Below are 27,231 nucleotides of genomic sequence, written 5' to 3'. Positions count from 1 at the left end.
CCTACCAAATATCCCTTTAAGATACATTAATTAAGAATAATATTTATTGAACCCTTAAATTATTCAATAATTGTATCTATCAAACAGAAAATGTTGATGTAGCCAAAAAAAATTAAAATATTTCACTTTTGTTGGCTGTGTGTTCTAAAATGAGTTTTTTTTCGGCTGATTATTTTTCATTTTTATTAAATTTTAAATAATTCTTTTACTACTTATTTTGAGTCTTTATGACACGTGTCATTGTTTATTTGTTGATCTTTCATAACATCGTCGTGTGATATACCTACCTAACCTTTTGTAGATTGATTATTAATTTGAGTTTAATATGTATAAATTTGTTAAGATTAAATTGTTTGATAGATACTAATTTTAACTATATTATCTAATTGAGTTGTACGGAAAATTTAAGATATCATTTGATTACTTTAAGATTGTTTTTTAGAAAAAACTATGCGGATAAGGAAATATATACGGCGCACAACTTACTTTTAGTTGTAATTATATCGCATATACATATACAAATATAAATTATATATATATATACACACGCAATTAGAAGAGAAACATACAAATACAATTAGTCTTTCTTCGCTCTCTGTCCTCTCTCGCTCGCCTCTCTCATTCTTGCTTGTCATATATACAAATACATATGTATATTTGTTACATATATATAATTTTATGAGATATATACATATATAGTTCGTCTCTCTCAACTCTCCACACTCTCACGCTCACTCATATGTATAGCAGATACATATATACACATAATTTGACAAATACAAATACACAGTTTGACAAATATACATATACAATTTGTCTTTCTCCACTCTTTTTCCTCTCTCGGTTGCCTCTCTCCTCCCTCTAACATGTACCTACGGATCGTAATTAGCAAACTATAACTGTGAAATATAATTAAGTTTATTTTTGAGTGGCTATATGCAAAAATTCTCATTGCTTTTCCTATATATGTTTATAACTCGTGACTCAATGAGCACAAGAAAATCCAATAAACTTGCCAATCTTTTTCTTGTAGTAACTTTTTAAGGTGGACTTAAGTATGTTGAAAAGAGCTTCTCGAGGAAATTATTACAGGGGAACTTTCACATATAGCCACTAAAAATAGCCCAATTACTCTTTATAGTTATAGTTTGATAATTGCAATTCGTAACTTCATGTTACAAGGAAGAGAGAGACGAGCAAGAATGGGAGAGAAAGGAGAGAGGAGAGAGGCGAAAAAGAGCATAAAATGGGAGAGAGGTGAATTGTATATGTATATTGGTTAGATTATTGTATATTATACATATTTATTCGTATATATAGCAAGCAAGATTGGACGAGAGAGGAAAGAGGAGAGCGAGATTGAGAGAGGAAGGAGAGCAGCGAGCGATAGAGGGCAAAGAGTGGGAGAGAGGTGAATTGTATATGTATATTGGTTAGATAATTGTATATTATACATATTTATTTGTATATATAGCAAGCGAGATTTGGAGAGAAAGAAAAGAAGCGAGTGAGATTGAGAGAGGAATGAGAGAGGCGAGCGAGAGAGGGCATAGAGTGGGTGAGAGATGAATTGTATATATATACTAATTAGATAATTATACATATACAAATGGGGTTAATTGTACAAACTCGAAATCAATCCACATAATTAATGTATAATGTTAGTCGTGAGTGATAATTATAGCAAACTATAGCTATAATGAGTAATTAAATAGTATAAGTTTGTTAACTACGTAATTTTTTCATTATTATATTGGGCTTCCCCACAAGGCCGTGCAATTATCTAATCGATAGGTCCAAGTAACGATAATACAGGCCTTGAGATTCAATCGGGATCAAATCAAACCCATATAGTTGAACTAATTAAATAACGAAAACAACTCCCCATCTAGTAATTACTTTTGAGGAATTGACACATACATACAATTACTGTATACAATTGGCAATATGTAGTCCGTTTAATTAGCAATTAATAATCCTAAAAAGAAGAAACATGTAATAGCCTAAAAGAAATATAACAACTTTTTATAGTTTTTTTAAAAAAATCAACAACCAATCAGCATTAATTAAGGAGATGTGATATTATTTTTCTTCCTTATTTTTATCTCCTATAATTAAGGAAGTTAGCTTTTAAGTTTCTTTAAAGGGAAAAAGGTTACAAATACCCCTCAATTTTAATTTATTGGTTAATTTTATCCCAATCGGTAAAATGAAGTCATTTATACCTCCAAACTAACGGTTATCCTAAATCGATCCCAAATTTTCAATTTCAATTAAAATATCTATTTAAAATTGGTTCTCTCATTTAATTTAAACCCGATCCACTGAATCAAATAACATTGATGAGACTTCAAAGTTGAAGCTTTCTTCCGCAATGTGATAAAAACAGAGATATGTCCAACTGAATATACATAAACCAACAAAAATGAAAAAGTAGCATTAGCGGAAATGAAAAAGCTACTGCCATGGTACAAATTGTTTTTGCATAGATGTCATGAAATAAATGAGAAAACACCATTAGAGTATTTGATGGTGTTTTCTTGTACTCCGACAATCCTCGACTCTTAAGCGATCTCAACGTTGACAAATACAACTGTAGATTCACATCTTTTCCTGGCAAAGCTGACGACCAAAAAGCAAGAGGCCAAAACCCTTCTGCCTCATTGTTCCGCCCCATCTTTTACACTATATTTTCTTCCATATTCCCTGCTTTCAATATTTCAATTTTCTTTTATCTTGGAAAACCATGTTCGTAATCGACAGAAAACATCGTTTCAAATCAATTTGTGCCGGTTTGGTGGAATCGAAGGAAAAGTAAGAAGACCGGAACCTGCACTCGTCGGAATCATAGAAAAATTAACAAAGAAGAGAAAGAGAACGAAGAGAGTTATCTTTAACGGAGTCATTCTGGTAACCTTTTTGATGGAGCATCAAGAATTCATTGTTCAAGTTGTTGAGAGAAAGATAAGAGATGGGTTATAGGTCGGATCGGGTTTGACTATGAATAATTGGGTTGATTTTTATAGATTTGGATATTTCCATCTAAACAAGGGTATATATATGACACGTTTGCTAACGATGAGGGTATTTTATCGGTAAGGGTAAAATCAACCAGTAAATCAAAGTTGCTGAAAAATATTTTTGACCCTTTTCCCTTCTTTAAATTCTCAAACTCAACTTTATCATCACTCTATTTTTCAAATTTTTTTATTAAACACAATTTACAACAACTTAAATATATATTGGATTATTCGTAAGCAATAAAATCAAAAGTTTGACGTTTTAAATAAAGTAAAATTTACGAATAATAAAGGGACTTATATTTATTTATTTATTTATCCTCAAAAGTCCTAAATAAATATTACTATTGTCTTTTCAATAATCAAATAATGGCGTTCTGTAATTTTGACAAATGTCAAAAGACTTTTCATATTCCCAAGTGCATTGATTTGCATGCACATAGTTTTGTTCAAATCGATTACAACCGGTTACACCAATCCAACTTGACCTCTCAAAATGAAACACACCAAATTCTACCATCACATTATTAACACCTTTCTACTTAATTCCTTTATTTAAAATATAGAACTAAATATTAGATTAAGAAATGCAAATTGGTTACAAGTACGTGGTATTGTGAATCTTTATTATATATTTTAGTAATAAAGTTTGTAATTGAATAAACTTATGATCTTGTAAGCATGTAACCATGGATAATTTATATGATAACTTGTGTAATCAAATAAGCTTGTATAAATACATATAATCTTACGCTTTTATCATCTTACCAGCTTGAAGTTGAATACACACAGAAGTCTCTATCAAATGCCATTAATTTTATATCATTTAATGTTTAAAGCAAATTATTATGATCATTTTATCAGTGACTAGTGTAAATGTAAATAAAAGAAACTTCAAATTTTCATAATTTTAGCGTTGGATGTTAGTTTTGGATATAGAAAAATTCTATTTCACGTTTCATACCTCATTTGAACTTATAAATACCTATAATTACTCATTCGAACTAACACACATAATTCATTAAATCATCAGAAACGGCCACAAAAAAGTTTGGTCAAAAAACTATATGCAATCAATGTATGCCTCTCTTGAAGGCAAATAATGTATACTACCATATCTTTTAGTACGTAATGAATTAGGTTAGCCATGACTAATGAAAATTGTAGGTCAATGAGTTTTCTTTCTAATGCTACATATTTTATATCATTTAATGTTTAAAATAAAATATTATGACCATTTTACTTGAGACCAGTGTAAATAAAAGAAACTTCGGATGTTCATAATTTTGGTTTTATAAGTTTGTTTCAAGTATAGAAAAACTCTATTTCATGGTTCGTACCTCCTTTGAACTTATAAGTACCTATAATTGCCCATTATAACTAACACATATAATTTATTAAATCATCACAAATATTGATAAAAAAATTTGGTCAAAAAACAACATGCGTTCAATGTGTGCCTCTCTAAAAGGCAAACAATGTATACTTTCATGTCTTTTAGTACGTAATGAATTAGGTGAACCATTACATATGAAAATTGTAGGTCAATGATTTTTCTTTCAAATGCCTTCAATTTTGTATCATTTAATGTTTAAAGTAAAGCATCACGACCATTTTATCTGATCTACATAAACAAAGTAAACTAAGATAAACAATACAAAATAGGAAAGCAGCAAATATACATATGAAAAAAGATTTTAGAATGAAAAAAAAAGAGGCTTAATAACATAATTTTTCGCAAAAAACAAAATTGAAAAACTTCAATTCCACAAATCATGAAATTTAACAATTAATTGGACAAGAACAAAATTATATATAAAAGATTATTACTAGAAGTATCCATTAATAAACATATTGTTGTATTTGATTTTCATAAACAAAGTGAATTAAAAAGAAGAATTAGAAAATTTGAGAGAGAAACAAATATACGTATAAAAAGATTCAAGAAATTAAAGGAGACAAAAAAGAGAAAAGTCTATTATAAAATGATGAGAAAATGATCAAAAGCCCCCCAACCTATATCTGAAATTCCAACTATACACTCCAACTTCATGGGTGTCCCATTACCCACCTAAACTATATTTTAATCTATTTTCTACCCACCTAAGTGCTGACCTGTCATGGGAGGTGTTGTCACCGCCTCTAGGCGCGTTTGAAGCAAAGTTCGACGAAAAATTTCCTCCTTCTCCTACAGTCATCTTCCCACTTTTAAATACCCATTACATCTTCTTCCCCCACCATTAATCCTTGTTTCTTTAGTAAAAAATTCACGAATTTCTCTCAAATCAAGTAGGGTTTAGTTGTTAATGTTCATTTGTACTTCAAATCTTGAATTTAGGGTTTGTAATCTGATCTAATTTCTTATTTAGGTTTCTAATTAGAAGTTTGAATTTTCTCGAAATTCATAAAAAATGGCAAATGAAAACTTGAATATGGATGAATCAGACCCAATGTTCAACGTTGTTGTGAGATGCAAACATGGAATTTTGCTGAATTTGCAAACTTCTTGGTCGAAATTAAATCTGGGAAAAAGATTATGGTGATATCACTTGATAATGCAGAATCATCTGATATAAATGCTCTTACTTTTGACGATGCATAATCAAACCAAAAGTGGAGTAGGAGATGAAAAGAGGATTTTTGGAATTTTCTTTGCTTCCTTTGTTCTTCTTTCAGTTTAGGGAGAAATGGGGGAAGCAAGAAAAGGGAGAAATCATGCAGCTTGACTTATTTGGTTTATGTGTTGAGGTCAGCACTTTGGTGGGTAGAAAATAGATAAAAATATAATTTAAGTGGGTAATGGGACACCCGTGAAGTTGGAGTGTGTAGTTGAGATTACGGATATAGTTTGGGAGGGCTTTTGATCATTTTCTCTAAAATGATTGATAAACAAAAATGAGAGATAAAAGAAGAATAATAAAACAATAAATTTTATTTTTTTAAGAAAAAAAAAAGGAGCAATCAAACGTGTTTAGAGAAAAATAAGGGGAAGAAAAATACTTTCCCTTTTCAAGACAAAAAGAAGGAGCAATTTAACGTGTTTAGAGAAAAATAAGGGGAACAAAAATACATTTTTTAAGAAAAGCAAAATAACTAGTGAATGTCAAATAAATAAAATAAATTCATTTTTTTTGCCAATAAATTAAAAATGGACTATTTTTTGCCAATTTAATTTATAAGTTATCATGTCATTTATTTGTTAGTATCGTAATAAAAAATTTTAGTAATTCAATTAATTGATTATTAGAACTTTTACGTGAAAGCTTATTCCCCACCCTGTAAGGACAATTAAATGTGTGTTCTCCCGAGTCCCCCGAGGACACAACATAATTTTGTGAGTCATTTTTTTTGGGTCTATTATCCTTTTTCATGAAAATAATATTAAAGTATTTTGATATTATAATTATACGTATAAATGTCCTCAAAGCACTTCCTATAAAGAAGACATAAATGTTGTCCCAATACTATATGTACCCACAATTTGATAGTTAATTTACATGTTAAGGTTATTGGTTGATCTGTCATAACTAATTACTTATGTTGATCTTTTTATCTTTTTAATTTAAATAAAAAAAATGAAATAATGGTTCAAAGCAAGGCATGTCATTAGAATAAAAGATATACTATGTCATATTTTTATGAGGTAGCTTATGTCACAACAAATGAAGTAACTGTGTCAGTTGGCACTTATCGTCAATTATATACGTTACATTATATTACTCGGTTTAAAATGAACGATCTTATTTTCTTTTTGGTCTATTTAAAAAGGAACGATATATTTTTTTTTTCTTAGTAATTTTTTAATTTCAGTTTTTTCACGTGACATGTTTAAGACTATAATATTAAAAGATAATTTTGTACATTCAACATAACTTTAATTTAGAACCACAAAATTCAAATATTTTTTTTATTTTCTTAAACTCTGTATCAAATCAAATTAGATCATTTTTTTTAAAAATCAGACAATATATATTAATGTTGGTACAATTTGTGAATAGCAAAGACGTGGAATGAAACATCCCATTGTCAAAAGTTGTAAAAGTCGTTAACAACTTTTTATTTAAATGACACTAATATATGAAAAAAAGGCATAAAGGTCACCCCACAAACTCATAATGCTATGAAAATGACTACAAAGACTCCCAGTTAAGTCTTCTCTATTCTTTAGTTAATAATTAACATATTAATTACTATGTCTTAATTAGTTATTTGAGATATAAATCAATTGTAAGGAAATTCTGATGCATGCCTGCAATAACTTGTGATGTGAGTAAATAAAAATTTAATTTTTAATTTTAGAAAAACGAAAATGGAAAATAGTTCTGAAATAACTTGATTTTTCTGATCAAAAGATGAAAACACATCTAAAATAATGATCGTTCTCTTGATATTTCTTTTTGAAAGAACGATTTGCTAGTCGAATCAAATTATTTTTTGAAGAGTGATATGGAATGTAAACATGCTCACGAATTACCAAATAAGAGTGGGATCAACTGATTACAAAAACTAGAGGAAACGATAAATTTGATTATTTCTAATTAAGTTACTTTCTTGGAAAAAGAAGATTTAATTAAAGGCAAAGTTAGGGAAGACCATAGAGACCAATGAACGTTTAAAGGCCAATATGCTCCGTACCAATTTCTTTTCTCTCTGTCTTCTAAAACTTCGTTTATAAGGTATGATTAAAGACAGTCATTTTTATCTAGAATAATGTTAAGTGATCAGAAAATTTGATTAGAAATTTCAATAGTTTATAATATTTCTTTTATTCTTAATATAAAGTAATTTCTTTTCTTCTAAATTAAAATATATTAAAAATTAAAAAAATAAAAATATTCAAAAAAGGTAATTTGTATAGCATATGATTTTCGAATTTCATTTGTGAAAGAAAAAAAGAAGGAAAATTGGGGGAAATTATGGTTTTTGTCGTTCCCAATAGTCAATTGAAAAAGACATGTGCATTTAAATCTAATGCAAGCTCTCTTCGTAGTTCCCTGTTTGCCTCCTTCCTGGCGAAGTTTCTATCCTTTTCACACTAATCGCATAGTTCACATTGAATTTTATGATTTCGATTGTTACGCCAAACATGCGGCAAAATTAATAGATTCCCATTAGGGAAATAGTATATGTGAAGATTGCAACTCATGAATAATTATTTTCAACTTTTCATTTTATTTGATTTATATTGACTTAATACTTTCGTTAAAAGTTAATGTATAAGTTTCGTTTTTAATCCAAATGAACAGTTAAAGGTATAATCACATCAATTTTAATTTTAGGTGCACATATATATTTTATTAAACTATACTATTGAGATTAAATCAAAATGGTCTCACTTGAACATGGAGAAAAGAATATATACTTTATATAGTAAGTAATAAAATAAAAAATTTGAACAACAGAAAATAAGGAAATTTACTTTACCTTTTGAACTTCCAATCAAATTCATTGGAGATTTACATACATCAATACCAAAGAGAAGACAAGTTGGTACGTAGTTTATTAACTCGGATCCAACATGATCTAAGTAAAAGGACCAATTACAAAATTCTTACTTGTAGAATCAAATATTTTAAGATCTCGAATATTATAAAATGTGTAAAAAATCATTAGATAATAAGATTATTTATAACTGGTAAAAATATTATTATACGTGTTTTTAATTTCTGTGACATTCTTTGCATTTTTATACCTTCATAGCAAAACGTCATAGTTTTAAGTTTAGTAATAGTTTAATTTCTATGATTCGCGAAGAAATTAAAGATGGCCCCACCTCGTCAATGCCTAGGACAAGGACTCTAGGAGTCAACTAGATTTCTTCAAGGTGTGGGTAATCAACAGTTTCCATCTATCTATAAATTCCTCAGCAACATCTCTCATTTGTACTAGTGAGAGTATATTATAAGCATAATCATATTTAGTTTTATGATTGGTGATCATCGATCGAAAATGGGTACACCAAAAGAGCACATTGAAGAAATAAGAAGAAGCAAATTCTCAATAGGGGGTGAAGCAAATCCACTTACTGAGGATCTTCATCAGGCTGTTAAGAATCTATCTGCTGAGCTTTATGCCAAGGATGTCCACTTCCTCATGGAACTCATTCAGGTTCATGCATTGTTTCTATTATTTACAGTTCGATGACTTTTTTTCGATCATTAGTGTCAATCACATGGGGATAATATCTTGGAGTTTGCTTATATTTTTAGTATTAATTTTTTACATGATCTTTTTTTCAGTATATATTGGTTTTATTTTAAAAAAATCATTTTGTTCGGACATAAAAGTAGCCATGTTCCATTAATACACGATATTCATTTTAGGCACTTCATATTAGATTGTGTTGTGTTATTTTGACAGTTTTTATTGACGTGTCAAAAGTGAGGTTGATACACTCAACAATTGCGTGTGAAAGACTTAATCTAACTAATTTTTTATTTTATTTTCTCTTCTTAATGTCCAATTTTCAAGTCATAGCTTCAACATTTTTTGAGTAATTTCCTAGATAGTCAGTCAAATTACCTAGGATATCACTTATGTTTGTTTTAGGATTACAATATTATCCAATTTTGTCTATTTTCTTTAAAATATATTTGATACAAAAAAATTCATTATTTCTCTACTACTAGGGTGCCATGTCACATTTTTTAACTTATTATTAATATTTTTCTAATTGTTTTAAAGAACCGGAGGAATACACATATTTTCTTGAAGAATTGGAGGGCTCATATTATAGTTGTTAATGTAATTTTTTTAATGGGTATTATATGTGGGTTTGTCTTTTTTTTTTAAACCAAAAAAATCTATTTATATATAAATGGAGACCACAAATATTCAAGAATAATTTAATTTTTCAAAAAGTATTTAAATATGCTCTAAAAATACAATTTAAGAAAACAGAAATTTTAATATAAATATTTTAAATAGAAAATAAAAGTTTTTTTGTTAAAGGAAATTGTAGCGACAAAAAATGTATGATTTTTAAATACCTCTAATTTCAATTTTAAAGGAAAAAAAATGAAATTAAACCTTTTTTTTTATAAAAATAGTAATGACTATTGCAAGAGAAAAATAAAAAATCTTTAAATGCTTCAAATTTCAATTTTTAAAGTTAAACAATGTAACATGAATAACAACTATCTAAGAAAATTACTCATATTTTTCCAAATTTAAACTCCTACGTGACACTATACTCTCCTTCAATTTTTCTTATAGTAATGTGTCAAAAAAATATAAAGAAATTATATCTAAAATGAACATTGCACAATTAATTATGTAAAACTTAATGCCCAACTTTAGGATGCCAACTTTTGGGACCAACTATACACTAAACTAAAAATAATTTCCATTTTTATTTCTCCAATTTAGCACATAAAGAAAACTAAATTTTTATTTCAATCTTCATATTAAAGTATTAATTTCTCAAGAAGACATCTTGAAATGCTAATTCCTCAAGGTTATTTGTAATAAAATCTACGAAAAAAAGTCAAAATTGCCTTTAAATTATGTAAAATAGATTATTTATACTTTTCTTTCCATTTTGGGATCAAAAATACCCTCACTCTTACTCTAAGATATCACAAATATACCTCAATTTTAGTGACATGACATGCCATATAGAACTAATCCTCCATCTAACTATTGCCAACTCGGATTCATTACAAAAGAACTAGATCTTTAGCGACGACAATAGTATCCACAAAAGTCCAAAAAATCGTCACTAAAATTTTTTAGCATTAAATTCTAATTGTGTTTTTTTTCTTCATTATTTTTCAACAAAATGAAAATGATGTCGATTAAGTAGGAGTTTGAAGATATTTTTTTATTTTTATGTTATATGAAAATGTATCAATGCATTATATAGTAGGAGATGTGATCAAGAAGTAATTTTCATAATTTTTTGTAATAATATTTTGTGTTTGTAATACTAATATTGTAATTTAATTATTTTAGAAAATTAGATTGCAATCAAAATTAATTATCATATTTTTTTGTTGAAAAAATGAATATTACTATTAGTCTACTAAAAATCACTCATAATCTTTTGTGGCAACTTTATCGCCACCACAGATCAAGTTCTTTTGTACTAAATCTTAGATGACAATTCTTAGATAGAGGGATTAGTCCTATGTGGCGTGTCACGTCACTATAAAATAGGAGTGTTAACTCTTGATTATATTTGTGGTCTATTAAAATAACAATGGATATTTTTACTCCAAAATATAATAAAGGATACAAGTGATCTATTTCGCACAATTCAGAAATAATTTTAACCCTTTTCCATAAAATCTTACATTTCGTATTGAATCTTTTTATGGAGCCAGGCGTATGTATGAGTTGTGAGTGGTAATATTAATGATATTTTGTAATTGCAGAATGCGGAGGATAACGAGTACAATAACGGCGTTGATCCGTCGCTGGAATTCGTGGTAACTTCGAAAGATATTACGGAGACCGGAGCTCCGGCCACGCTTTTGATCTTCAATAACGAGAAAGGATTCTCCCGCAAGAACATTGAGTCCATATGCAGCGTCGGCCGTTCCACCAAGAAGGGCAATCGGAAGCGAGGGTATATCGGCGAAAAAGGTACTTAATTTCCCCAATTCTCTACTGTAAATCAACTCATTCTTCATATTTGCCACTCTTTCTGTTACTAGCTTATACTTGTAGTCGCAGGACTACTATTGCACTTTCTTGTCATTGATTTTTGTGACTATATGTTATTTGTGTTGTTTGTTTGTAATATTATTTTGTTGTAGTACTATTATGTTCCTAGCTTTTGTTTTGTTACTATCTATTGTAAATTCATTATGTCTTTTCATATACTATTGTTGCCTTGAATTTGAGGTTTATTGGAAGCAACCTTTCTGTGTCACGTTTGAGGTAGAGGCATGGTCTGTATATGCTCTACCCTCCCCAAACCCCATTGTGTGGTACTACACTGAGCATGTTGTTGTTGTGAAATTATTGTCCTTTAAATTTAAACAGTCCGTAATAAGAAGTGACGAATTTGTTTTACATCTAAATTGTGCCACACACATCTCATATAGAACATTAGTGCTTGAATCAACTCTGTCAATCTTGTCTTGAGATGAAGAGCCATCTGCTTCATTATCTGTTCTTAGGTTTGTTTTCATTTTCCTCCTTAGCTCCTACTAAATTCAAAACTTTCTCCTTTCTATACTACACAGAGTCAACACTTTGGTCATGATTTCAAATGCCATGTTTGGATTTTGGATCTTTTTTGTAGAAAATACTTTACATTTTGTAAAAAAAAGAGAAGAGAATTTAGCTGTAAAGAATAACTCAATAACAAGTTACTACTTTTGATGACTTTCAATAAATCATGTTTATTTAAAACTTTGAAATCACAAACATTTCATTTATAATAAGAGTATGGAAGTATGCAATTTATCAATGCAACGCCTCAGCGTATTTTGATTTCTTGTTTATGAACTGTGGTTTCCTCATTTGATATGATTGAATAAGAATTCAGATAATTTTGATAGTTTATGTGGGTTTTTCATGTTCATTAGCCAAAAAAACACAACTTAAGAATTCTATATTGAATGTCCAAACAAAACTTCATCTTTAAGTTCAAATCAATGTGATTCCAATATATGTCCAGATGGAGCCTAAAGTTTGAAGTGTTAAAGTACTGTTACTGCTTGTTGTACCTGTTGATTGCCTTTATGGTTCATTAAGCTTTAAATTGTCGAATACAAAGAGTGAATAGTAATTCATAGTCATCATATATCATTTCTCCTTTATGTTTTTAATAGATTAGAAACTATGGTTTTAGAATACTTAATCTGCCTAGAGGACGCATTCAATAATGATGACACATATAGATTAGTTCATATAGCTGACTACTCGTTTGGGAATGATGTTTTACTTTCAAAACTGACCGTAACTTGTTTTTCTTTTTGTTTTTTGAGGCACTATTTTGCTCTCTGGATTATTTTACCATTGTATTTGCTGTAGATATAGTCATGTTTGGTCATTTATTGCTTTGATAGTTGAAATTGGAATATCCAACTGAATAAGGTCTGTTTTGAAAGTAACAGTTTTGCAAGCACATAAAGGGAATCCTCATCTATTACTTCCCTTTGTCTTTTTCTGGACTGTTTTTTGTCTTGAGCTGGGAATCTATAGGAAAAAGCCTCTCTACCTCACCTCTAAGGTAGAGGTAAGGTCTGCGTAAACTGTTCCCCCCCTCACCCTGTTTTCATCAAAATGAAGTGCTATATTTTTTCTATTTTTCCTCTATGCTAAACCAGAGCTACAAAATATCTTATTAGTATTTTTTTTAATTAGTGGATCAATGATTGTTTTAATAGAAGAGATTAAGTTTGTTTCTATTTAACCCCATCATCTCTTCTTTTTTTATGCCAAAATGATCTGTTTATATACATTATATTTCAGTTCAAACTTGTTTTTGTATGAAGTTGCACTGTAGTGTAGAAAAACTGTATACAGTTTCATACCAGCCGGTCCTTTGTTTGTTGTATTTTTTCATATTACATTATCTTTTGAATAGAAAATTGATCATTTTCTAGTTTCTTGATGAGTTTTGGTAACGGAGTGCATTTGAATTTTACGAATCTTTATTACTTTCTCTTACCTAATTGAATATGCATATACCTTATCCGAATTTGCAACTTATTTCTAAAAGAATTTGATGGATTTTTATCTCAGGCATTGGCTTCAAGAGTGTGTTTCTCATCACTGCTCGGCCCTATATCTTCAGCAATGGGTATCAGATACGATTCAGCGAGGAGCCTTGCGAGCACTGCAATGTAGGCTATATTGTACCTGAGTGGGTGGAGGCAAATCCAACTCTTTCAGTTATTAGACAAGTCTATGGGTCTTCTGCTACCCTTCCAGCCACAACTTTGGTGCTTCCACTGAAACCTGACAAGGTGAAACCTGTTAAGCAGAAGCTTTCCAGCATTCATCCTGAAGTTCTTCTTTTTCTTTCAAAGATAAAGAAGCTCTCAGTAAGGGAAGACAACGAGGATGCCAGGCTTAACACAGTTAGTGCTATTTCCATTTCCAGTGAGACTGATTTTGTCAAGAAGAAAAACATTGATGCTGAATCCTACCTGCTACATCTCTCAGCTGATGAAAAATCTGGTATGGGTGAATGCAGTTACTACATGTGGAAACAAAAGTTTCCTGTCAGGCGGGAGCATAGAGTGGATAGAAGAATGGAAGTTGATGAGTGGGTAATCACTCTAGCTTTTCCCAATGGAGAGCGCCTCAACAGGGGAACAAGCTCTCCTGGGATTTATGCTTTTCTTCCGACGGAGATGGTTACAAACTTCCCCTTCATAATTCAAGCAGACTTTCTTCTAGCATCATCAAGGGAGACGATCCTTCTGGATGACATATGGAACCAGGGCATTCTTGACTGTGTTCCTTCTGCTTTTGTCAATGCTTTCACATCACTTGTGAGATCTAGTGAAGGTGCTCCAGTTTCCACTCTTACTCATATGTTTGGCTTTCTGCCAGTGAATGAATCTCCTTATCCAATTCTTAATGGCGTGAGAGACTCCATTAAAAGAAAACTGCTGGATGAAAGTATCATTCCATGTGAGTCATACGTGGAACAACAATTCTTTCAGAAGCCCAATGACGTTGGTAGGTTGTTTCCTGCTTTCTGGAATCTTCTTAACAAGGCAAGGAAGCAGGGGGTTGTCTTGCATAACATCTCATCCCATGGAATATTCATCGTAAACTCAGATTTTGATAAGGGGGTGTACAACCACATTTTGAGCTTTCTGGAAGTGAAACATGTTGAGAATGGATGGTATGCAAAGTGCATTCAGAGTTCCAATTTTGTTTTGGGAGTCTCAGAGGATGTTTACTTAGAACTTTTAGCATTTGTTGCTGAGAAATGGTCTTCTTTCAAGACAACTGACATGATGAACATACAACTTCTGAAATATGTTGATTTTGATGATGATGTAGTTTTGTGTAGCATATATGAGGCACTGAACGGTGATCATTCGTTATTTTTATCTCGTGAATCTGGTCACATCTCTTGGCTGATCAACTGGAACTCAGAATTTCGTTTTGCCAATCATCTTTTCTTTGCCAAATCAACACAAGAAGCAGTCAGGGATCATTCTAAAAGTGGGACAGTTTTGGATTGGCTTAAAGATGAGGTCAAGGTGAGATCTGTGAATGTGCATGACTTTGCTGTTCTGCTTCTTAACACAAACAATGATGATAGAAACATTGCTATGGCTTTTGCCCACTTCTTACATCAGTCCCTCAAAAGGAACTATTTATCAAAAGATCAAGTTGCTGCTTTATGCCGTTTTTTGCCGCTCGTTGATAACTATGGACATGTCACCCGACAGTGGAAAGGGGTAGTGGTGCCTGCAAATGGAAGTAAATGGGTGCGGTTGATTGGTTCAAACCCTTGGAAAGCTTCAGGCTATGTTGTGCTCGGAGAAGGTTACTTGCATTCTGGTAGCTATGCTGGAGTTTGTAGCAGCAAGGAAGAGCTTCTGGCCTTTCTCAGGAACAATGTTGCAGCTATGGACATTCCAGACCTACCCCCTCCTGATGCAGAAATTTCTAGTATGTATTCTCCACTGACCAAGGAAAATGCATTGCTAATGTTAGATTGGATTCGTAAGATGAAAAGGAACAGGCTTTCCTTTCCTAAAAAGTTCTTGACCTGCATAAGGGAGGGAAGCTGGCTGAAGGTATCACTAAGTGGTAGCCCAGGCTACAGGCCTCCATCAAAATCATTCTTCCATACTTCATCATGGGGACATCTGCTGCAAAGTAGATCAGTTCTTGTAGATATTCCATTAGTGGATCAGGGGTTTTATGGCAGTGAAATAATACAGTACAAGGAGGAGTTAAGTACAACAGGTGTCATGTTTGAATTTAAAGAGGCATGTGAATACATTGGAGAGCATTTTATGTCTCTGGCAACTTATTCTACTTTAACCAAAGTCCACGTGATGTCAATACTCAATTTCATCAAGTATCTGAGGGAGAAATTTCTTTCCCCTGACACCTTCATCAATAGCATTAATGATAAGCGGTGGTTGCAGACTACTCAAGGTGAGAAGAGCCCACAGGAGTCTGTTTTCTTGGACAGTGAGTGGAATGCTGCCTCACTGATCAGTGACATTCCATTTATTGATAATAGGCATTATGGGAATGAGATTCATTCCTTTAAAACAGAACTGAAGCTGCTTGGAGTGGTGTTTGGTTTTAATCAAAATTACCAGCTTGTTGTTGACAACTTGAAATCTCCAACACGCTTAGGTTGCCTGCGTTCTGATGCTTTGCTCCTGATTCTGAAGTGTATTTGCAACCTGGGATCATCTAAAAAAATATGCATGGCACTTAAGGATAACAAATGTATGAAGACCATAAACATGGGGTGGAAATCTCCGGCAGAATGTTTTTTGCTTGATCCTGAGTGGGGCTGCCTGCTGCAGGTGTTTTCCAGTTTTCCTCTCATTGATACAAATTTCTATGGAAGCAATATCTTGTCATTTAAAAGCGAGTTGAAGAAATTAGGGGTGGTGGTTGATTTTGAGGAGGCAACTAAAGCTTTTGTTGCTGTGTTCAGGCAGCAGACATCTAAGGGTTCATTAAACAAAGATAGTGCTCATTCCCTTCTCTCATGTTACAGAAAGTTGAAGAAAACTAACTTTAAATTTCCTTCAGATCTTAAGAGATGCATTCAAGAGGTTGAGTGGCTGCGAACTCGAATTGGTGATAAATTACCTAAAGAATGCATACTTTTTGATTCAGCTTGGGAAGCTCTCTCTTCAATCTCTTTGTTGCCTTTTATTGATGATAGTGAGGCTCGGTATGGAAGGAACATTCATGAGTATAAGGATGAACTTAAGAGTTTGGGAGTTGCGGTGACTTTTGAAAGTGGGGCAAAGTTTGTGCCTGCAAGCCTACGATTTCCTAGTGACCCTAGTGTCATTACTGTTCCAGTGGCAATCTCATTGTTAGAGTGCTTGAAGAAATTGGAGATGAATCATAATGATTATCTGATTGCTTTGCGGTCAAAGCTTGCTAGAAAATGGATGAAGACTAATGCTGGTTACAGGTCACCAGATAAGTGTTGTTTGTTTGGTCCTAAGTGGAATCCTATCTTACTGCCTGAAGATGGTCCTTTCATCGATGAAAACTTTTATGGCTCCAACATAGGATCATATAAGAAAGAGCTCAAGTCTCTTGGTGTTGTGGTTGAAATTGGAGATGGATGCTCTTTGCTTGCTGATTATCTTGATTCACATTCTAGCAGGATTACTATCACTCGGATCTATAAGTACTTGAGCAAGTTCAACTGGGAACCAGCAAAAGAAGATGCTAGAAAAATATGGATTCCAAATGGTGACAACGATGGAGATTGGGTGAATTCTGACGATTGTGTTCTGCATGACAAAAGTGGTTTCTTTGGCCTGCAGTTGCATGTCCTAGAGAAGCACTATGATAAGGAACTGCTCAGTTTCTTCTCCAAATTAGGTGTCAAAAGCAATCCTTCTCTTGATGATTTTCTCAAGCTATGGAATTCATGGGAAAATGCTGGCCGCAGTTTGTCACAATCAGAGTGCCAAACTTTCTGGGAGTTCATTGTGAAGCACTGGAGCTCACGAACTGAGAACTTTCTGTCTGAAAACTTGTCAAAACTTCCTGCAAGTTCAGGCTTGAAAAAGGAAATTTTGATGCTCGACAAACGTGATGTTTTTATTGGTGATGATCTCTATCTGAAGGATTTATTTGAAAAGTCTTCTTCTCATCACTTGTTCGTTTGGTACCCACAACCAAGCTTGCAATCTTTGCCTCGACAGGAGCTACTTGAAATTTACAGCAAAATTGGTGTTCGCAATTTGTCTGAATCTGTTCTGAAGAAAAGCCTGTCTTCTGTTAATTGTGATGGACTTGAGCTGGTGCAGCCAAAAGAAATCTTCATTGGGAGGGGTTTGTTTAAGTTAATTCTTGGCTTCCTTGCTGATCCTTTACTTCAAATGGAAGTGCACAAGAGACATGTAGCTCTCAAATGCCTCATGGATGTTAGCATTTTTGCTACATTAGAACCAATCACCATGGATTGCAGTTTGTCACTTTCTTCTGGAGAAGTCCTGAATGTGGAAGTGAGCCGAATGATTTGTTGGGAAAGAAAAAGTTCAAAAATCTTCCTACAAAAGCTGGACAAATCAGGTGGTTACAAAGGCAAACTTGAGTATGCAACATATTTCTCTGAAGTAGTTGCTGAGGGAATTCTTAAGGAGAAAGAAGATTTTGTGCCTCAGCTGGCTGAATTGATCAAGTTTGGGTTCATCCTGGAATTTGATGAGGCAGCTGTTGAGTTCTTGATGAAAACAAAGAATCTGCAGATATTTTTGGAGGATGAAGAATTTCTCTCCTCTGCCTTCCCTTCTGAATAGGTATTTGTGTTAAAATCTCCTATCCCCACTATATACCCCTTATATCTTGTAAGATTTTTATCTTAAAACAGGATCATCTACTTAATCTTCTCTCTGGTTGAAATACAAAATCTGAGTATTGACTATCCTAAAATATTTTGGGCAGGAGGGAAGACATGGTTTTAAATGGTTTGGAGGAACTTTTTGATTGACTGAGGCCCTCTGTAGATGCCAAATGTGATCTCTGGTGTTTTCTGGTCTGGCCAGAAGTCTGTTGAACGAAGATTGATCTTTTGTTATAAATCCTGCTAGTCGTCAATGCCCTTTTGTTTTGTATTTTGTTGCTCTAGATTTCTCTGTGTAATTTACTAAAATTGCACTTGGAGAGATACAATTGCTGAAAAGCTTATTCCTCTGTTCCGTGTCTTTAAGATTGTTCATCTGCTTTCTTTTTCAGTTCTAAAGTAATTAAAGTTGTTCTCTTTTGTTCATATGTTTATCTACCGTACTGTAGTGTGTGCAAGCTCTCATGCGCGTATAAAAGAGCTATTTGTCAATCCTTTTTGGCTTCCTCACCCATGAAGAAACTTTCTGGAAATCTGGTAGAAAAGAAGTTGTTAATCAGATTTGAGATTGTAATCTGCTGTTAATTAGTTCTGTTTGTTATTTGCCTCCTTTCCTGGTAATCTATCCAAATTCTATTTCTCAGCAGGGAAAAAGAATATGACATTGCATCCGCTCTAGTCTTCCAATGCCTTACCTTTTGGTTTTGCTACTCTTTTACTCTCACATTTCAATTTTATGTGTACTCCTATGTCAGATATCATTGTGTGAAATGGTTCAAATATGAGTTGACCAGAACAAAGAAAAAGAAGATGACATTCTGGATTTAAGAGGTATATACAATCTCTTAGGTCCACAATTTCATAATATTGATTTCTGAGTTTTTCATTACAGCGGACCTGCTATTTGATTTGCTAAACTATAGTTTACGTCCACTAAACATAGCAGACAAAGGGTGATGAGTTTAATTTCCCTAAAAGACGATCAAGTAAATGTGTGGTGCTTGATCAAGCAGGTGCTTTTCCAGGAAGAATATGGTTGCGCTTGTGCCTGGAGTGAGCTGTAGAGTAACATGATCGAACGTTCAGCATATTCTTTGACAGTGCACTTTTAAAATTCTTCCTCTTCGTTTCTTTCTTCACCTTTCTGCCCACAGGCACCACCTGTATGAAAATGTAAGTTTAGCACTCTTATTTATTCTTTTGGTTTTATATATATATGTATGCTATTCTGATGTTTAGCAAAATCTGTTTTTGTTACATTCCTGTTATGTTTTTGTTTATTTCCCTCAAAGAAAAATGCGAAGAGAGTTAAATCTTTGCTGTTAAAAAGCTCAAAAGTAAACAAATGACTGCAGATTTGTTTATGATAATGGCACATACATGTAACAACTATTCTGCCACAATCCAAGCTAGATAAGATTGACTATGTACAAACTCACATCAACCAAATATTTGAAACTTTGATCATAGAATATTTTTCTGCATTTTCTAGCTAAATGGCATTAGTATTGAAGTAGTTATACTTTAGTATTATAAGTTCATAGTTAATGCTTAGTAGTTTTGACCTATGTTTGCTCGGACTCTTCAAAAATATAGCACCATGTTGGATACCCCAAAATTAGTGCATGTTTGGATCCCACATGGGCACAACAAATTTTTTGGAAAGCCCCAAGCAACATAGGTTTTGCTTCATATTCAGAATAGTGTATTCAATCTAATGCATTGCACAGCGGGTCGGGCTTTAATTCTGAATAGATTGGATAATCCTACAGCTTCCAGTTAACAAGTGCTACATCTCTGTTTCTCTAGTATGCATACATTTTTTAAAAACAGCCATTTATACCAAGGAAGGTAATATCTTTGATAGAAATTAAAGAATCTCATGCATATATATATACCTCTGTTGATGGTATGGTAGCAGCAATAGGGATTGTTGGTCTACTAGTAGCTGCTATTGGAGTTGTGTTCTTAATGACATCCTTGTTACCTGCATTTACTCATTAAATAGTAGGAAATAAGTTAGAGTTGGCTGAACATTGGCAGTGGCGAAGCCAGGATTATATACCAAGCGATTAAATGTCACACCTTACTATAACTAACATCTATATTGAATCCTCTTTGGCATTATATTGCAATTTTTCTTTATATTAAGGGGGTCAGTATAATGTTTCGATGATGAAGGAGATTCAATTCATTCTCACGCACAAACAAGGACATGCAAAAATTTCAGCTAGAGTCCTAATGACATTTTTATGGTTTCTATACATCTTTTGAAAAGTAAATTAATACATACCAATAATTACTTCATTAATCCTCTTGTCTTCAACAACATTGTTATTATTTGTGAAATATACTCTAAAACTTGGTGAACCAGGCCCCTCATCATCATAACTACGCTTTATCGTCCTTTGATCATCTTTATGATTATCATCATCTCCATAATCCCTTTCTTTATCTTCTTCTTCGTCGTCGTTTTCTTGAACAATTGCTTCTATCAGTTTTGCCACTCGTTCTTGATGATCATCATTTGCTTCAACTTTTTTAATATCCTTAATTACATACTCACTTTTTCCAAGGCTTCCTTCTAGATTCTCATCATCTTCTATAGCATATGAAAGTAATTCCTTCTTGGAAGGTGTAGATTGTTTTGTTGGCCTACGAAAACGCCTTCTTTTCTTCTTGTCATGTAAACGTCGACGAAGGAAGTTTGGGGGGATCCTATAGTTCTTGCCTTTTACCTTGGAAATTTCACCCCCCATTTTTCAAGATTTTTTGTAAGACAGATCGAAAACAATAATAACTATGCCTCAATGGTACGTAAAGCTAGTTGATTAATGATAATGTATGAAGAAACGACCTAAAAGAAGAGATTTTGACCATGTATAGCTAAATTTATTTTTTCCTTTTAGGAACTTACTATAATTAACGATAAGGATATCCTCTAAGAAATAGGAATATAGGGTATACAAGAAATGCATGCATGTGTTCCTAAGTTTTTTACTATAACTGTTTTTTTTTTTTAAATAATAATTAATCAAAATGGAATATGGTTAATTGAACATTGAAGGGATGTGGACGAACATGTATTTCGGTTCGTTTGATAAATTAATTAATGAAAAGACAACAAATAGTTGTAACTTGTTAGAAAAATAAAAATAATGTTCAAATAATTAAACTATTATTTTTTTTGTCAATTTAACAGGGGGTTAATGGATTAAATGGCATGTGTAAGAATATATTAGACAAAAACGAATATGATGATCGCCTCTTTGATCTTTTTTAAAATTCAAAATTATATTCTGACATCATGTTAAATGGACATTAAATTTGATTTTTCAAAATCATATTCAGACATCATGTTAAACGGACTTTAAATTTGATTTTTTTAAAAATTCAAAATTATATAAAAGTCTGATTCACTTCATCCACCTTCGATGTGGAAATCATCTTTCATCATAAAGAGAGCAGAAATATTTGTTGGGGCCTCAATCATGTGAAGTAAATAAAGGTACTACAAGTAGGTTTATATATAGATATTTATATTGGAATATCCTTTACTTCCTTCTAATGTACAAGAACAACAAGAAGCCCGTTAAAGTAAAATTTAGGTGAACGATTTAATTAATAAAATGTTTTTTTCAAAGTCAACACAAATGTGATCAAACAATATGTGTTGAATGATAAGAACAATAATGAACCTGCACGAAAGAATATGATACATTGGATGAAATTGTTTTTTTTTAAAACTAGAATTGATTTTAGTTTCGTGCCTCGAATATGAAAGAGTGATTTTTTATAGCCAGAGTATTTGAATTAGTCAGACTTCAATGTCTATACCAAATATCACGTAGGAGAAAAAACCCAATATGTTGAATTTTGCATGTGTCAATATAATTACAATCCAACTCATCTGACCCTTGAAAATCACGTTTCAACTATTTTATTTTTCAATACATCTATATATTTCTTACTCAAGAATTTGAACTTTTTTCACTTGTAGTAAAGGAATGTTACTAGGTAGTAGGTATGTTTATCTTGTGACCTTTTTTCTAACGTGATAAGGATTTTAAGTTGTATAATTCTTCACATAATCACATTAGCCTGTCATAATATTCTTTAATTAGTATAATTACAATGGATATAAGTTAACTATATGTGTGCATAGGGTTTTATTACATAGAAATATATATAACAAAATTTTAATTTGTGATATAATTGGTTAATTATCATTCTTATCAGATTATTCATAAGTAATTAAAATCAACATCCATCAAACTTTGAGTGGGTGGGTAAAATTTATACGACTAATTTTGACAGCTCTGTCATCCCACATCAAATGAAATTTAATAAAAAAGGTTTAATAGAAAAACTTTGCGGCTTTACATTTACTTTGGGAAAAACTTTAATTATTAAAAAGAAGAAGAAGAAAGTGGCGCATGTGCAAATGTTCTTTGGGTTGGTACTATAGAAAAATAAAATAAAATAAAAAGATTAGAATATATTTAGCACATAAAAACAGTAAAAGAAAAGAGTATATACCTTGCTTGCTTCTTCCCCAACCCATGCTTTATGTTTTTATCATTTTTTGGGCTGAAAAATAACAAAAAGTTACACTCTTTTTATTCGTACGTAGCACAGCTTCATCTACCTAGAAAATTATGTCTAAAAGTTCGATTCTTGAGTTCACTTTTTACAAATAATTCCCCTTTTTTTCATTGCATTAGTTGACTTCTTTGCCTTAAATGCCCTTTTTAATTTTCTCATGCACATGCATATGCATATTGAAGCGAACTAAAACGTGAAGATTTCGGGTGCATCAATATAAATATGAGCTTCAAGATTTAAAATTAAAAAAAAAATGGCTTAGTTGGATTCAAACACCAATCTCAATGGTGATATCTCGAGCACGTATCGATTGTACAAGAAATTTTTATGAGTACACTGTTTATTATATCCTACTTTCTAACAAATTTTTAAAATAAATATACTTTTTCTGAAATTTAGCGGTGCATGTGTACCCGTTGTGGGTTCACCTCTGATCGAGAAGCAAAATATAGATAAAAAGTAAAAATGAACGAAAAAGTATATGGAAGAAACTGTATTATTTATATCTAATTCTACTGGAAGTTGAATTCTTCAAATGATTTAACTACTACTAAATTGCCAACGGATTGTAACTAAATTTTATTGAAGTTCAAGTTTCATGTCTATATTCGTTTACTATGTAAAATATCATAATTTTACTGTATTATACTTTAAAATCGTTTCTATTATATTTTTTACTAAAGCAAATCTTCTTGTATTTGTTCTTTATTATAACTGAAATTCTTAAGAGTTACATTCTAGGATTTACAGGATTGATTCCACGTGTCAAGATAGTTGAGAAAAAATGTTCAAATTTACTTCTCGAATTAATATGTTAAAATATTTTTTTGTATAATAAAAGGGGTATCAATAACCATTTCCCTCTATTTTGTATAATAACAGAGGGCCCTTGTATCAGCTATATTAAATATTGATTGTAAGTAATAATAAATGAATTATTCTTTTTCCAGACAATTAAAAATAAACTCTTAACACTATCTATCTATCTATATATATATATATATATATATATTTATTATTTACAAAATCAGCATTTGAATTAGTTTAACTTCCAATTATCTAAAATATATATATATATATATATATATATATATATATATATATATATATATATATATGTATATATATATATACATATACATATATATATATATATATTTATTTATTTACAAAATCAGCATTTGAATTAGTTTAACTTCCAATTATCTAAAAAATAAAATTAAGGCATGCTAAAGCGAATTAATATACTATAGCAACTCTCTTAACTAAGCACGTGAACTAAAATAATCATTTGTCAAATGTTGAATATTATTAATGCAATAGAAAGAAAATAAAGGACCTCTCTAGCTATATAACGTAACGTTTTGAGTAAAGTGAGAACAATATTGATAATTCTTCTTTTTAATTTTTTCGAAGAAAATATTATTGCATTAAACAATGGGAAAACAAGAAAATTAAGTACAATATTATGAATTAAAGAGGTTGTTGATGTTGTAGTAGACTAGTTGGACATGAAGAAACCTCATTTGCATCATCATTGTTAATGCTCAAAGAAGAAGAACAAGAGGAAGCTGCAGCTCTACTATCACTCAAATTATCTTCCCTCATAAAATCATAATACACTACATCATTATGCTCATCATTAGCCTTGTAATTATCATCATGACAATTAGCCTCAATAATTTCTTCATCACATTTTCCATTTCTTTTCTTCAAAAATATATGACAAAGAACCCAATTTCCTATTTGAACCAATGAATTATTCTGCAAAATACAAAATAGATAATTTAGAATTTAACATTTGTCAACAACTAGCTAGAGTCTAGAGAGACATTTTTAATTTATCAAGGGGTGTCATGATCCATGCATTTTGAATAAATTAATGAATTTAAACATTTATTTTGGACATGAAATAAATTACTCCCACTTGAGTCTCACACTCAAACTATTTTTAACAGTCAAATTGTGACAATACAATACACCAAGACTCTATGCATGCCACTAATATATATGATAGTACTCTCTTTAGTGTGAAAACAAGTGTTTAACTGAATACAAAATTTAAGAATGAAAAGATTTTTTCAAAAAAAATTTGTGTCAACATAATAGTTGTATATGTTCTCATACAAATTAAAAAAGTTTATTTTCTTTTTGACTGACTTAACTAGAAAAAAGCGTCAAACGAATTGGAACATGAGAGAAAAATAGGGCATTAAATACCTGTTGAGATGATGATTTGTTGAAATGGACATGTAAATTGGATGATGAATTTTTGGGAAGAACGAGACGATATTCATGCATAATCCAATCAGTTCTATAAGCTTGAGAAGCACTCTTTCCTTTATAGAAAACAAGAGTTTTCTTCATCCCAACAATTGGCTTTCTTTTACTGCATATAATTTGTTTATCTAAACCACTTGGCTTCCAATAACCACCTATAGTTGCCCTATTTGCTCTATTACCATTCCTATATTTAGCTTCCTTGTTGCTGAAAAAATATCTATCTTGCTCTACATCACCTGTTTTAATAATATAAAAAATTCTTTAGTACAAAAGCAAATTAATTTGCATGCATACAACAAAAAGTGAAGTAGGAAAGAGTTAGAGGGGTGTAAGTCAATTACCAGGCAAATTCCAGGGGTCGTTCTTGCAAATATTGATTTCAGGTATAATAGAAGCAGGCAAGGGACAAGAAAATGTTTTACGTATCAAATATTGAAAAACAATTTCTTCATCAGTAGGTTGAAATCGAAAACCAGGAGGTAGCTTTATCGCTCCATCTTTCACAAAATTGAACTTGTCCATTAGATCAAATTACTCGATTCGATAAACACAAGCTTTATTTATTTAAGAGAGAATCGCAACGACAAGTTTCAAGTACTTTCTTGGAAGAGTAGTGATGAGTAGAAGTATTCGGTAGGTAATGAGTATTTATAGTAAGACCAAAGAAAATGGATTTTTTTTCTATACTCAGCTTTTTTTTTTTTTTAAAAAAAAAACTTTTGTGAGGTGTAGAAGAGGGACCCTATGTGATCATGGGACAAAAGTATCTTTTTTTTAAAAAAAAAAACTTTTTATATTAAAAGTAAGGTTAAGTTTGAACTCTTAATCCTTACGATTCCTTGCGTATACTTCTATTAGAAGTTCCTGCAGAATATATTTGTCAACAACAACACAAATTTATTGATCTTTTTTGTATGTTCCTTCTATAGTCAAAAAATTTTAATAGAAAAAGAGTTTGATTTACACATGTTATTGCTAGTTTAAAAGATTTCACACCTTCTTTTTCAAAATTAAAATTTCATATTTTTAGAAGACTCCTCTATAAATATATATACATTGGAGTTTGGGGACATGATGACAAATAATTTTTATATCAATTATGTGTGTATATATAATATCATTAACATATTCGGTGCTATTTTTACCTATATTTTAATTGAATCAATAAAAAAAGTCTTCTCTTATAAAAATATCACACTTGATGTCAAATTTTAATGACGATTTTTCTTATAAAAAGGTCACACCTGATGTCAACTTCGACGGCATAAGATTTAATCTAGATATATCAATATGTTTTCATTAAAAAAAAATAATAAGGACGCCTCCTACTATTTGTAATGAGAATTTGTTTTCTGTTTTCCTAGAATTGGTTTGATATGAGAAATGAGGAGAGAAATATAAATATTTTTTTATAATATAACTTTTTTCGTCAGTTTACGGTGATTTTTTATTATAATGTAACTTAAATTCTTATAAAAAAGATTTATAATATTATGTCAATATGCAAATTCAAACCTTTGAGATTAAAATTGCATCACAACTCACGTTCGTCTCCTTGTTAATTAGATTAGATAACTTTAATTGTGTAAAAAAAAGAATGTTTTTATGGTATCCTTAAAAACTTCAAAGAGAAGCAACATCTTTTAATTGGGATTCTTTAGAGGCCGCAGCGCACACAATGTAATACTAGCTTGTAATGAAAGCGGACAACACCATCAAACAGAATACAATTCCCATCCACATGAAATACAACTAACTAGCAATTCCTTTTATTTCTTTCGCGTATTTAAATATAAAATGTAATTTTTATTAATAATTTATAGTAATTTTTATATCAAAGAT

At 31.3% G+C, this 27,231-nt stretch overlaps 3 protein-coding genes across 3 annotated transcripts; 1 reads left to right on the top strand and 2 right to left on the bottom strand.

Moving 5' to 3' along the window:
• The first annotated feature begins 8,675 nt into the window (after positions 1–8,675).
• Positions 8,676–18,927, top strand: LOC104646477 (uncharacterized). The gene is made up of 4 exons (XM_010320018.4): positions 8,676–9,128; positions 11,396–11,606; positions 13,719–18,457; positions 18,603–18,927. Exons 1-3 carry the CDS (start codon positions 8,946–8,948, stop codon positions 18,455–18,457), a joined length of 5,133 nt encoding a protein of 1,710 aa, XP_010318320.1. The 5' UTR covers positions 8,676–8,945; the 3' UTR covers positions 18,603–18,927.
• Positions 18,928–19,302: 375 nt separating this feature from the next.
• Positions 19,303–21,553, bottom strand: LOC138347281 (uncharacterized). Its single transcript, XM_069295183.1, has 3 exons — positions 20,795–21,553; positions 20,400–20,488; positions 19,303–19,662 (listed from the first exon to the last, which is right to left on the bottom strand). Exons 1-3 carry the CDS (start codon positions 21,258–21,260, stop codon positions 19,507–19,509), a joined length of 711 nt encoding a protein of 236 aa, XP_069151284.1. The 5' UTR covers positions 21,261–21,553; the 3' UTR covers positions 19,303–19,506.
• Positions 21,554–24,491: 2,938 nt separating this feature from the next.
• LOC101262704 (NAC domain-containing protein 83) lies at positions 24,492–26,409 on the bottom strand. The gene is made up of 3 exons (XM_004235423.5): positions 25,731–26,409; positions 25,327–25,625; positions 24,492–24,870 (listed from the first exon to the last, which is right to left on the bottom strand). The coding sequence occupies exons 1-3, from the start codon at positions 25,909–25,911 to the stop codon at positions 24,580–24,582; spliced, it is 771 nt and encodes a 256-aa protein (XP_004235471.1). The 5' UTR covers positions 25,912–26,409; the 3' UTR covers positions 24,492–24,579.
• Between the last annotated feature and the right edge of the window lie 822 nt (positions 26,410–27,231).

The sequence above is a fragment of the Solanum lycopersicum genome, chromosome 3 (genome assembly GCF_036512215.1).
Source record: "Solanum lycopersicum chromosome 3, SLM_r2.1".
NCBI classification, from domain to species: domain Eukaryota; kingdom Viridiplantae; phylum Streptophyta; class Magnoliopsida; order Solanales; family Solanaceae; genus Solanum; species Solanum lycopersicum.
Note: the sequence above shows the minus strand (reverse complement) of the source record. Positions and strands in the feature narration are given on the sequence as shown.